We start from the raw sequence: 12662 nt of genomic DNA on the forward strand, positions 1-12662 counted from the left end.
TCCCTCCCTCCCTGTCTCTCTCCCTCCCTCCCTGTCTCTCTCCCTCCCTCCCTGTCTCTCTCCCTCCCTCCCTGTCTCTCTCCCTCCCTCCCTGTCTCTCTCCCTCCCTCCCTGTCTCTCTCCCTCCCTCCCTGTCTCTCTCCCTCCCTCCCTGTCTCTCTCCCTCCCTCCCTGTCTCTCTCCCTCCCTCCCTGTCTCTCTCCCTCCCTCCCTGTCTCTCTCCCTCCCTCCCTGTCTCTCTCCCTCCCTCCCTGTCTCTCTCCCTCCCTCCCTGTCTCTCTCCCTCCCTCCCTGTCTCTCTCCCTCCCTCCCTGTCTCTCTCCCTCCCTCCCTGTCTCTCTCCCTCCCTCCCTGTCTCTCTCCCTCCCTCCCTGTCTCTCTCCCTCCCTCCCTGTCTCTCTCCCTCCCTCCCTGTCTCTCTCCCTCCCTCCCTGTCTCTCTCCCTCCCTCCCTGTCTCTCTCCCTCCCTCCCTGTCTCTCTCCCTCCCTCCCTGTCTCTCTCTCTCTCCCTCCCTGTCTCTCCCTCTCTCTCCCTCCCTGTCACTCCCTCTCTCTCCCTCCCTGTCTCTCCCTCCCTGTCTCTCCCTCTCTCTCCCTCCCTGTCTCTCCCTCTCTCTCCCTCCCTGTCTCTCCCTCCCTGTCTGTCTCTCCTTCTCTCTCATTCTCTCTCTCTCCAGAAATGTTCAAAGGCTCTCGGACTGTTAACAAGTAAAAAGTTCAAGAGTTTCTGGAATTGGAACTAATAGAGACAAGTTAGCAGTTAAGAATTGTATCTTGTCACTTTTAAGTATTTCAATTGGTAAAAGTTAAGCTAATTGTTATAGTTAACCTATATTCTTAAAAATGAAGTTTGTTTTGATAAAAGCTTCCCAGTGTGTCAGTAGAATCACACCTGGAGTGAGACACCATATCCTATGCCAAAATAAAAAAAATAGTTTGGGACTTGTCTAACTTCATAATATACTGTGGAGTTTCTGACCTGGTCCCTAACAGCACCACTGTATCTGCTACTTCACAAAGAAACAAAATTGAAATGAGGGCCAGCACAAAAGAAAGTTTTCAAGAATGTGAAAGTGCTGCTACAATCAGCCAGTCTACAGGTTCACTTTGCTCAAACCAGAGTACTCAATCTGTTATGCGATGCCTCGCCCCACAATGTTGGGACTTTACTCTCTCATTTGATGGAGGACAGGTCAGAAAATCCCATTGGTTTTGCATCCTGTATGCTGACAACAGCTGAGACTAGATATTTGCAAAGTAGGTCTAGCCATCATCTTTGTGGTGAAACAGTTTCATCAGTACCTTTATTGTCATTCATTTACTATATGTACCGACCACAAGCCATTGATGAGTCTTTTCAGTGAATCCAAATGCATTCCTTCTATGGCCTCACTGAGGACACAGTGCTGGGCTCTCACATTGTCAACCTACCAAATAACATTGTGTTCAGGGCAGGAAAAGATTATGCAAATGCAGATGTATTGAGTTGTCTCCCTTTACCAGACATATCCACCAAGACATTGTTTCCTCCAGAGGTATTTCCTTGCTTGAGAGACTTCGAAATTCTCCAGTGAATGCTAAACAGATTAAGCAGTGGATGGACCGGGATCCTGTCCTGACTCGGGTGAAGAAATTCCTTATGCAGGGTTTGCCTACGGATATAGAGGATGAGGTACTGAGCCCATATGCGAAGTGGAAAGATAAGCTGAGTGTGCAGGATGGTTGTATCCTTTGGGAGTCTGGAGTGGTCATCCCACCCAGAATTGAGACAAACGACCATTGTATCTGGTGTCACACCAGCACTGAAATTCATACACCATGTTACTCCTCTATATGATAAGCAGAACCTTTTTTGTGCTTGACAGTTGTGGAAAGTACCATTTGTATTGCTGCAGCATTGTCGTGGTGTGAAACAGCTAGCTTCAACTGTTGTTCAAATTGTTTAAGATACCTTACCAGGGTACCTTACCCTTTCCAGGGTAATTTTAGGGTAGACTGGACATTTTTCAGGTCTGTAAGTGGCAGCCCATTCATGAGTTTTCACAAACGAGCAATGGCATGATTGGGGTAGCCATTGTCCTGTACGATAGCTTTGATGCGACCTATTTTGGTGTCAAGCTTACACAGTGATCAATAGGCTCAGGCCCTATTTACAAGGTTGATGACAAGGAGCTGTAGTTCTGCAGTGCATCTTGTATTACTGCCACTGTGCATCAGTGGTGGAGGGATTGAATGTTTGTGGATGGGTGCCAATCAAGTGGACTGCTTTGTCCTGGATGGTGTCCAGCTTCTTGAGTGTTGTTGTTGTAGCTGCACACATCCAGGCAAGTGCAGAGTATTCCATCACACTCCTGACCCGAGCTTTGTAGATGGCGGACAAATTTTGGGGAGTCAGGAGATCTGACTAACCCAGCACAGGATTCCTAGCCTCTGACTTGTTCCTGTAGCCAAGTATTTATATAGCTATCCAGTTCTGTTTCTGGTCAATGGTACCCCTTATTGGTGGATTCCGTGATGATACTGCTGTTGAATGTTAAGGAGCAATGGTTAGATTCTCTCTTGTTGGAGATGGCTACTGTCTGCCACTTGTGTGGCATGAATGTTACTTGCCACTTGTCAGTCCAAGCCTGGGTCCAGGGTTTGCTGCATTTTGAAAGGACTGCATCAGTATCTGCGAAGTTGCGACTAGTTCTGAACATTGTGCAGTCATCAATGAACATCCCCACTTCAGTCCTTATGATGGAAGGAAGGTCTTTGATGAAGCAGCTGAAGATGGTTGGGCCGAGGACACTGTATTGAGGTAGTGCCTCACCATCTATTTCATAAACCGAACAATGAATTTTGACCAGAGACTTGGAAACTGTTTGTTTGCCTGTAACTGACTAATTAATGGGTAGCACCACGCGGCTGAGGTTTCTGGTCTGTGGAAAGTTTTTAATATTACATTTATAGGTTTGTAATTGTGTGTGCTGTCAGCCTCAGTCCTGTCAAGACTGAAAAAAGATTCCAGGCTGACAGCAAAGACTGCCTCAAGTCTAATTGTCCTATAAGCCTGGTTCTCTGGAAGATTGCTACCATTGCTTACAGAGCAGATCAAGTCTATATATCCACCTCTGCCTGCATCACCACCAACTTTAAAGGGATTCTGCAACTCCTGCTTTCAGCTAGCTGAACCCGCCTGAACTTCAACTCCTACGTGAAGGAATTCTCACTGGGCTCTTCACATAAATTAATATCCATATCTTTGACTCTTTTAAGTTAGTCATAGTTGTCAAACTCCTCTTTACTATCTCCTCGTATGCTTGTGTGTTACAGCTCCCTCAGCCCAGTTTGAATTGTATGAACAAACCATTCTTCTGATTTAACCCTAAAGAGAGTTTGCTATGAGTCACTGTAAAAAAATTGACTTTGTGATCAGAGCGTTGGGGAAACACGTCACAGCATATTTCAAAAGTAAAGCATCTCTGCTTACGGACAGACAGCGAGAAAATTAAAGGAGTTCAGTTTGCCTCTATCCCTCTCTGTAACACCGATAAATGAACAGGAGCAAGGCGTACATCGAAATTAATCATTTTGTCAGCACAGTTGCTAAATATTTTTTACCAGGAGAACAAAGAGTTCAGAAGAATGTTCTTGTGCGCAGCGGGTTTATTTTGACATGGAGTGCTTTGCTAGAAGTGGCTATTGAGGCTTCACTAAAATGGAAAAAAGATGCCGGCAAATTAGACAACTCCAGTTGGAGATTGGCCAAGTAGACTCCAGTGCTGTCAATGCTATGATGAATCAGTGCTGTAAGGCCTGATAAAGCTTTAACTGGATAATTTAACTTTTCTCTTCAACTAGTTGCTGAATGACTTGCTGCCCAGTTGTAGCATTTTTCTTTTTTTCTCAAATAGTCAAATTTTATTTATAGTGGGTGAAGTAACTTTTTGGTTTAGTTGGCAAAAAAAAACAATTCCGTGAGTTTCGTTTTGTTACCCGGAGTTTATGCTGGTGCCATCTCGTCTTGAAATGATTATTCCATTTTTTTTTGTTTCCAGGGTCAGATCAAAGAGTTTTGTTCTGGGTTCAAATCATGCATTGAAATTGTAAGAAAAAGCTTAGTACATGAAGTTTGTACTATTGCTGAAGAGTTAATTTATTTCAGTTCACTGTGTATTGTGGCTTTTCTTTTATATTTATGAAGAAAACTATGGAATATGTCATTCTGAAGCAATTGCAATCGTGCATTAAACTGTGTAACACTCTCTTAAGAACCAAATTCTGAACTATTCTCTAGAGTTTAGAAGAATGAGAGGGGACCTAACTGAGGTACGTAAGATGATAAAAGGTATTGACAAAGTAGCCGTAGAGTGGATGTTTCCGCTTGTGTGACAAACTAGAACAAGAGGTCATAGTTTTAGGATAAGAGGAACAGATTTAAAGCAGAGATAACGAGAAACTATCTCTCTCAAAGGGTGGTGAACCTGTGGAATTCACACAAGTGTGGTGGATGCCGGAACATTGAGTCAACTTGAGGAGGAGATAGACAGAGTTTTAATTAATAATGGGTTGAAGGGTTATGGAGAACGGGCAGGAAAGTGGAGTTGAGACCGAGACAAGATCAGCAATGATTTTATTGAATGGTGGAGCAGGCTCGAGGGGCTGGATTGCCCACTCCTGCTCCTTGTTCTTATATTCTTATTTTTATTATCTTGGTGCAAAGTGGTAGTGTGCTTCACTAAGTATTAAACCCTTGTGTTTAAATTAGTCAGCTGTCAGCTACTATTTATGGGCTACTTTTCTTTTCCAATCATTGCAGTGACTCAGTCAAATGTTGTGAAATCGGTTTGCTTCCTTTCTGTCTGATCCAGTTGGAATACTAATCTTAAATGTTTGATTCCAGGCTAGTTAAGATAGCTAGGAGGTCTGTTCCTGCAGATGTTGGAGATTTTGTGAGAAGAAAATAGAGTAACCCTTTGGGAGTTAAAATATGTTCTTAAAATTTAGTCCAGATGGTCAGTTACATATTCCAGTGGCTGACTTTGCTTACATATTCTATACTATAATCTTATGTTTAACTGTTTATTCCGATTTAGGATGCAGTTCAGGTGCTTTTGAAACATTCGGCTGATGTGAATGCTCGTGACAAAAACTGGCAGACTCCATTACATATTGCTGCTGCAAACAAGGCTGTGAAGTGTGCCGAAGCTTTGGTTCCGCTTTTAAGTAATGTAAATGTATCCGACCGAGCAGGGAGAACTGCTTTACACCATGCTGCCTTCAGTGGACATGTAGAGGTATTCTGTTAAAACCATTTTAAAATGGATTAAAATAATTGGAATTAGTTATCTTTTTTCTTAATTAAAAATTAACTGCTTTATATTGTTACAAACATCTAGGTCAAAATTCATGTGCTTTAGAATGTGAGTTTTTAAAAGTAAAGTTTAAACTGTAGAAAATGGGGATATCTGGTTGAGAAATTGGTAAAAGCAACCCTGAAGTAAACACAATTTAAGCAAGCTTAGAGTTTATTAAAAGGTTGGGATCAGGTTGACTTAAGATGTTAACAGCTAGAAAGGGAAGTTCGTTAACAACAGGTGGGCCTACGTTGAGGTGGTCACACCAGAGGTAAAGAATGCATGGGCAGAAAGGGAATGAATGGCGGCCAGACAGAGTAAAAGCACTGGGAAGGTAGTGCAGGAGTCTCCTGGGTTCATCTCTCCCTCTCTCTCTCTAACAGATGTTCCATTTTGGATACTGCTAGGCGAGATGGTTTGTCAGGAGAATGTAGTGAAAGCTAAGTCCACTCTACCAAGGGGTGAGGGCTCTAGGACAAGGAATTACGGTCTCGGGTTACAGGGTACGCCATTTAGGACTTAGTGGATGGTGAAGCTGTGGAGTTCTTTACTGCCCAAGGATGTGGAGGCCAAAGTCCTTGAAGGCATTTAAGAAAGAAGTAGATAGATATCTAGGTACTAAAGGTGTCAAGGGGTATGGGGAGAGAGTGGCAGACTGACATTGAGATGAAGGATCAGTCATGATCACATTGAATGGCAGCGCAGGCTCGATGGGCTGAATGGCTTACTTCTATTTTCTATGTTCCTTACTTATCAAAAGAACTGGAGATGTGATATTTGCAATTATTTTAGTAAAGGAGAAGTTGTTTATCTATTTTTCCAGAATTAAGGAAAGCTTTGGCATTAAAAAGTATTGAATTTGCATTTCTTCCTGAGCACAGTTCATGTGTATCACCTTGTTATGAAGGTGGGTGGAGTTTAGTGAGATTCTTTGTTTTGAACTTCTGTGAATTCAGCTGGGGCATAGCCAGCAGGAAAGGCTGGTTAATGTTGGAGAAGCAGTGAAGAGACTGTGTCAGCTTTGGGTTTTATTTTGCTTTTGGCTCCTTTTGAAGTTGAGAGATAAAGCCAGGCCTACATCTAAAGTGGAATAAATACTAGATCTCTTGTCCATAACATAGCCCACAAGTGGGAGCTGGTATTCTTTCTAAGACAAAATTAGAAAGGGGAAAAAACGACTGCAGATTTGTATAGTTGGAAGCTAAAGGAATAAATCTACAGTAATCCCCAGTGAAAATCAGTTAATATTATTGCAGTTGGAGTTTTGGAAGTATTTAGCTTCATTGCAGTTTGAAACCATAGCACAAGGCTATTGGAAGCCAAGGGTATTTTCTGGTGTTTTAAGTTGCTTCATGAGAGTTGCAGTTCGTTTTGTGCTAGAGCTGTGGAGTCCAGATTTAAGAAGTTGGTAACAAAATTAGAGGGCACTTAGCCAAAAGCTAGTGGAAGGAGCCCCATGAAATCCTGTACCTTAGAGAACAATGAAGAGATGTCAGATTAAATTCCAGAGAGCTGTGATGCACCTTTTGGTTTGGTGCCAGGACAAGTGAATGAGCCTTAAAATTTGAGTTCATAGCCTTGGTCTTTATAAGCTTTGGTGGCAATAGAGCTTACTTTGTTTAATTCGTTGGCTGCTTTTGCTGCCACAACTTCAGGGGCTGCACTCTCACCACAAATGCAGTCGCAGTACCTGTGATGTCACTGCCAGCGACACTGCAGGTAGCTGCCTGCATCAAAGAACAATATTTTGGATGCTTACTGATCACTGTCCCATTCCCAACCCCATGCCACCTCACTCGCTACCCCGTTTGTGGCCCTGCTCACCTCCAACTTGTTGCCCCTTTTGTTGACCCTGTTACTGCCCTGCTCCCAATCCTTGAGCCCTTGCTGTCTCACTCACTGGCCCGCTCCCTGCAGCGAGGGCATGGTGAGCAGGAAACAGCAACAATGGTCTCAACAATGATGTCGGTGACGCTGACTTGCTGTCCCAATACGTTGGCAGAAGATGCAGAATAATGCTTCTGATATACAAAGTTTGTTTTTATTAAAAATATGAAATCTTGCCACATAGTTCGGTCAATTAATTGTTGGGTGATCGGATTTCTTCTTTAAACTTTAATGGTTCCTAACAGAATCTAAATTGAATTCAATTTAAAAAAATGTTGGAAGCATTGATATTGTTGTTTAATGCTACAGACCTCTATTAATGTACTTTATAAATATCTGATTTGAACTGAGTAATTATTTAATCATGTTTTAGAGTATGACTTTAAGTAAATTCTGAACTAATAGCATAATTAGCATAATAATAGTTAATGTTAAAACAGTGTGAAATGCTCAAAATACTGAGATGAAATAGGAAGCATGTTTGTGCAGAAATTTCAGCTCTGCACTGGTCCTGTGGACTTAATAGTAAAGTTGATATAATTTTAAAAAGTGAAGCAAAATATAGCAAATTTTAATTTAAAAGCAAAAACACAAATATTTTTTATTTCTATTACAACAAATACAACATATTTCATCTACATCTCTCAAATCAACATTGTCATATCATGATTCTGTTTGAAAAGTACCATAGATTGGCACCATGAACCGTGGCTGTCTTTACCAACTAACCTAAAAGTTCCCATCCCTTATTTTAATGCCATTTTTGAAACTGTAATTCCTCAACAGTACTAAGATGAATTGTGCTGTTCTATTGGACACACAGCCTTAGCAGTGAAGGAGCTACAGTACTGATTCCCAAAGATCACTTGGGAATTGCACTTAGTGTTTTGTGCCAAATTGCTTTCATTGCTTGGTGCAACACTTTTCCTAATTGCAAAATATTGCAATTGTGTTGAAACGATCAGCGATTATATGTTGTGGCGTCCTTACTTACAGAACAGATGTTAGCAAATTATTTTAACCAAAATAAGCTTGAATAATAATTGCAAAATATGTGAGAAACTAAATTGAATTCAATAAGAACAACTGTTTTCCAGATGGTTAGCTTGCTACTATCCAGAGGTGCCAACATCAATGCCTTTGACAAGAAAGATCGACGTGCTATTCACTGGGCTGCATATATGGGTATGGTATCACATTAATGGTTTCAAGTTCTGTTCGTTAAGCTTTGGCAAGTAGTCATTAGTTTGATTTTAAATGTTTGAAAGTTTCTTGTAGTTTGGGAGAGGGTTTTGAAATGTTGCTTTTGGGCAATTAGAAGAATTGTGTGTTTCAAAGGTGGGTCCAGCTGGATTGAGTGAGGATTTCATCTTCCGTGGGGCTGAGAGGGGTATCAATTGAGCTGTCTAAAGTGGGCTTTTTTTGGATAATGCTCCAAATGAAATGTAATTTGTGCAGTCCAATTTATATGTTGAGTTTTCATTTTATTTTTATGTCCTAATAAAAATGGTGATCGGTCAGCACTGTGACTCTACATGTGTTTTGAGAGTAATGAGATATCCCACTATAATCTTTATTCTCCCCTCCAGTCAGTCCAAAGTAATTTGAAATTTAAAATTGTCGTCCCTTGAACTATGAAAATAAACAAAAACTCTAAATTCCCAAGCCAAATCAAAGAGAAATCATAAATGAAGATGTATCACTTCAACCCTTCCTGGTCCTGCTCCCTCACTGGTCTCCAAATTCCCTTCAACACCTTGCTGACCCGCATAAGTGATTTCAAAAATAATTCCTCTGTCCAGCACCATATTAATGATGCATTCCACCTGAGAAAAAAAGGAATTCCACCTGTTAGGGAGAGGGAGCACCACCGCTTCTCCCAATAAGGTAGCTTTCATCAATTGTAACCTCTTTGTTCTTACTCTTCCTCAATGCTGTTTCCCACATACCTTCTGATTTTTCTCCATTTCCTTATAGAACCATAGAACCATAGAAAATTACAGCTCAGAAACAGGCCTTTTGGCCCTTCTTGTCTGTGCCGAACCATTTTATGCCTAGTCCCACTGACCTGCACTTGGACCATATCCCTCCACACCCCTCTCATCCATGAACCCGTCCAAGTTTTTCTTAAATGTTAAAAGTGACCCTGCATTTACCACTTTATCCGGCAGCTCATTCCACACTCCCACCACTCTCTGCGTGAAGAAGCCCCCCCTAATATTCCCTTTAAACTTTTCTCCTTTCACCCTTAACCCATGCCCTCTGGTTTTTTTCTCCCCTAGCCTCAGCGGAAAAAGCCTGCTTGCATTCACTCTATCTATACCCATCAAAATCTTATACACCTCTATCAAATCTCCCCTCAATCTTCTACGCTCCAGGGAATAAAGTCCCAACCTATTCAATCTCTCTCTGTAACTCAGCTTCTCAAGTCCCAGCAACATCCTTGTGAACCTTCTCTGCACTCTTTCAATCTTATTTACATCCTTCCTGTAACTAGGTGACCAAAACTGTACACAATAATGGCATTATGATCACTGGATCCAAAGTGTTCCCTCACACTCACATCCATCACCTGCCCTAACTCATTTCCCAATAGGAGATCCAATATCGCATCCTCTCTAGTTGGCACCTCTATATACTGATGTAGAAAATTCTCCTGAACACATTTTACAAACTCTACCCCGTCTAAACCTTTAACAGTATGCGAGTCCCAATCTATATGTGGAAAATTAAAATCCCCTACTATCACAACTTTGTGTTTCTTGCAGTTGTCAGCTATCTCTCCGCTGATTTGCTCCTCCAATTCTCGCTGACTATTGGGTGGTCTATAATACAAGCCCATTAATGTGGTCATACCTTTCCTGTTTCTCAGCTCCACCCATAGGGCCTCTGTAGACAAGCTCCCTAATCTATCCTGCCTGAGTACCGCTGTAACATTTTCCCTGACCAACAATGCCACCCCCCCATCTTTTATCCCTCTGCCTCTATCCCGCTGAAACATTGGAACCCTGGAACATTGAGCTGCCAGTCCTGCCCCTCCTGTAGCCAAGTTTCACTAATGGCTATAATGTCATATTTCCATGTGTCTATCCACGCCTTCAGCTCATCTGCCTTCCCCACAATACTCCTGGCATTGAAATAGACACACCTCAAAAAATTATTTCCACCACACTCTACCCTTCCATTTGTGATTTTGCTTGAACTAACCTGTCTTTTTACCCCTGCTCCACTATCTGCTCTGGCACTCTGGTTCCCACCCCCCTGCAAATCTAGTTTAAACGCTCCCCAATAACACTAGCAAATCTCCCTGCAAGTATATTGGTCCCCTTGTAGTTTAGGTGTAACCCGTCTCTCTTGTACAGGTCCCACCTGCCCCAAAAGAGGTCCCAATGATCCAAGAATTGGAAACCCTGCCCCCTGCACCAGTTCCTCAGCCACGTGTTTATCCGCCCAAGCATCCTACTCCTGCCCTCACTGGCATGTGGCTCAGGTAGCAATCCTGAGATTACTACCCTCGGGGTCCTGCTTTTTAACTTCCTTCCAAGCTCTTTGTACTCACTCTTTAGGACCTCCTCACTCTTCCTTCCCACGTCATTGGTACCGACGTGTACCACGACATCTGGCTGATCACCTTCCCACTTTAGAACGCTGTGCACGCGATCAGAGACATCGCTGACCTTGGCACCTGGGAGGCAACAAACCATGCGGGAGTCTCTGTCCTGACCACAGAACCTCCGGTCTGTACCTCTGACCATTGAGTCCCCTATCACTACTGCTCTCCTCTTCTTCATCCCACCCTTTTGCGCTGTAGAACCAGACGCAGTATCAGAGTTCCGGCTGTTGCAGCTTGTCCCAGGTAAAGCATCTCCCACAACAGTATCCAATTCAGTATACCTGTTGTGGAGGGGTATGGCCACAGGGGAACCCTGCTCTGCCTGTCCTTTCACATTGCCAGTTCCTCTCCTTACAGTAACCCAATTTCTTGTGCTCTGCTGCTTAGGTGTAACTATCTCCCTAAAGCTACTGTTTATAAACTTCTCATTCTCCCGAATTAGATGGAGGTCATCAAGCTCCTTCTCCAGTTCCCTAACACGCTTTGCTAGCAGCTGCAGCTGAATGCATCTTTTGCAGGTGCTGTCGTCAGGGATACCGGAGGTCTCCCTGATCTCCCACATCCTGCAAGAGGAGCATTCCAACATCCTGCCTGGCATTTTTTTTAGTCTGGGGAAAAACAAGAATAAACTTTCTGGGAAAGAAAAAACTTACTCTCGCCTCTGCCTGTTCTCGCCGAAGCCCGTTTTGAGCCAAAGCCCTTCAGCTCTCACTCTGCCCCCTGCTCATTCCACTGCCCGCTAACGACGCTGCCCGCTCAAAGGTGCGGCCTACTTTTAAACCCTCCAAAACCTTCCCAGGCTGCTGCTGGCCTACTTCCTGTTTTGAAAAAAACCTCAGATTTTTTTCACTAATTTAACTGAAAAATAAATAAATAAATAAAATGCACAAACAGCTCCCTTACCCTCAGCCTGCTCCTGTGGAACAATGCCTATTTCATCTCTCATACCTGATTCATTGTTGGAGTGGCATGTAGTAAAGGTGGTTGCGGTGGTGCAGTGTTTAGTTTGAGGGGTTTAGAAATTATGCCATTCAGCAAACAGGAAAAGTTTCCCAATTGACCCAACTGGGTTAACAGTGAAAGCTTCACCTTTCATGGGGTGAAAGGGAAGCTCATTGAGTTAGCTGCAGTCATTGAAAGGTGGGAGTTCAGAGCTCAGGTGGATTTGGTGTGGCAGTGCATGGTACAGGCTGAGGTCCAGGACAGTAAGCAGTAGTGGCTGAGTATGCAGATTAATTGTTGGAGGAATTTGCTGACAGTTAAGCAAATGAGATGAAAAGAGATCTGGAAGAGCTGGAATGTGCCAGTAAAATATATCAGGAATTTACACTTATCTAAACCTAATTAGGACAGCACGGTGGCACAGTGGTTTAGCACTGCAGCCCCATAGCGTCAGGGACCTGGATTCGATTCCCAGCTTAGGTCACTGACTGTGTGGAGTTTGCACTTTCTCCCTGTGTCTGCATGGGTTTCCTCCAGATGCTCCAGTCTCCTTCAACAGTCCGAAAGACGTGCTGGTTAGGTGCATTATTGGCCATGCTAAAATCTCCCTCAGTGTACCCGAACAGGCGCCAGAGTGTGGCGACTAGGGGATTTTCACAGTAGCTTCATTGCAGTGTTAATGTAAGCCTATGAGGAAAGATTGAGGGAGCTAGGGCTTTTCTCTTTAGAGCGGAGGAGGATGAGAGGTGACTTAATAGAGGTTTATAAGATGATGAGGGGGATAGATAGAGTGGACGTTCAGAGACTATTTTCTCGGGTGGATGTAGCTGTTACTAGGGGGCATAACTATAAGGTTCATGATGGGAGATATAGGAGGGATG

At 43.1% G+C, this 12662-nt stretch overlaps 1 protein-coding gene across 6 annotated transcripts in view; it reads left to right on the forward strand.

The window, feature by feature from the left end:
- The window catches only part of LOC144508221 (serine/threonine-protein phosphatase 6 regulatory ankyrin repeat subunit A-like), a 219696-nt gene that overhangs the window by 120914 nt on the left and 86120 nt on the right, over window positions 1-12662 (forward strand). For all 6 annotated transcript variants that reach the window (XM_078236052.1, XM_078236060.1, XM_078236075.1 and 3 more), the window contains 2 exons: window positions 5079-5279; window positions 8324-8411. In XM_078236052.1, the coding sequence (XP_078092178.1) occupies window positions 5079-5279; window positions 8324-8411 (289 nt within the window). The remainder of the gene's footprint in view (window positions 1-5078; window positions 5280-8323; window positions 8412-12662) is intronic.

This window comes from Mustelus asterias, chromosome 2 (genome assembly GCF_964213995.1).
Source record: "Mustelus asterias chromosome 2, sMusAst1.hap1.1, whole genome shotgun sequence".
Taxonomy (NCBI): domain Eukaryota; kingdom Metazoa; phylum Chordata; class Chondrichthyes; order Carcharhiniformes; family Triakidae; genus Mustelus; species Mustelus asterias.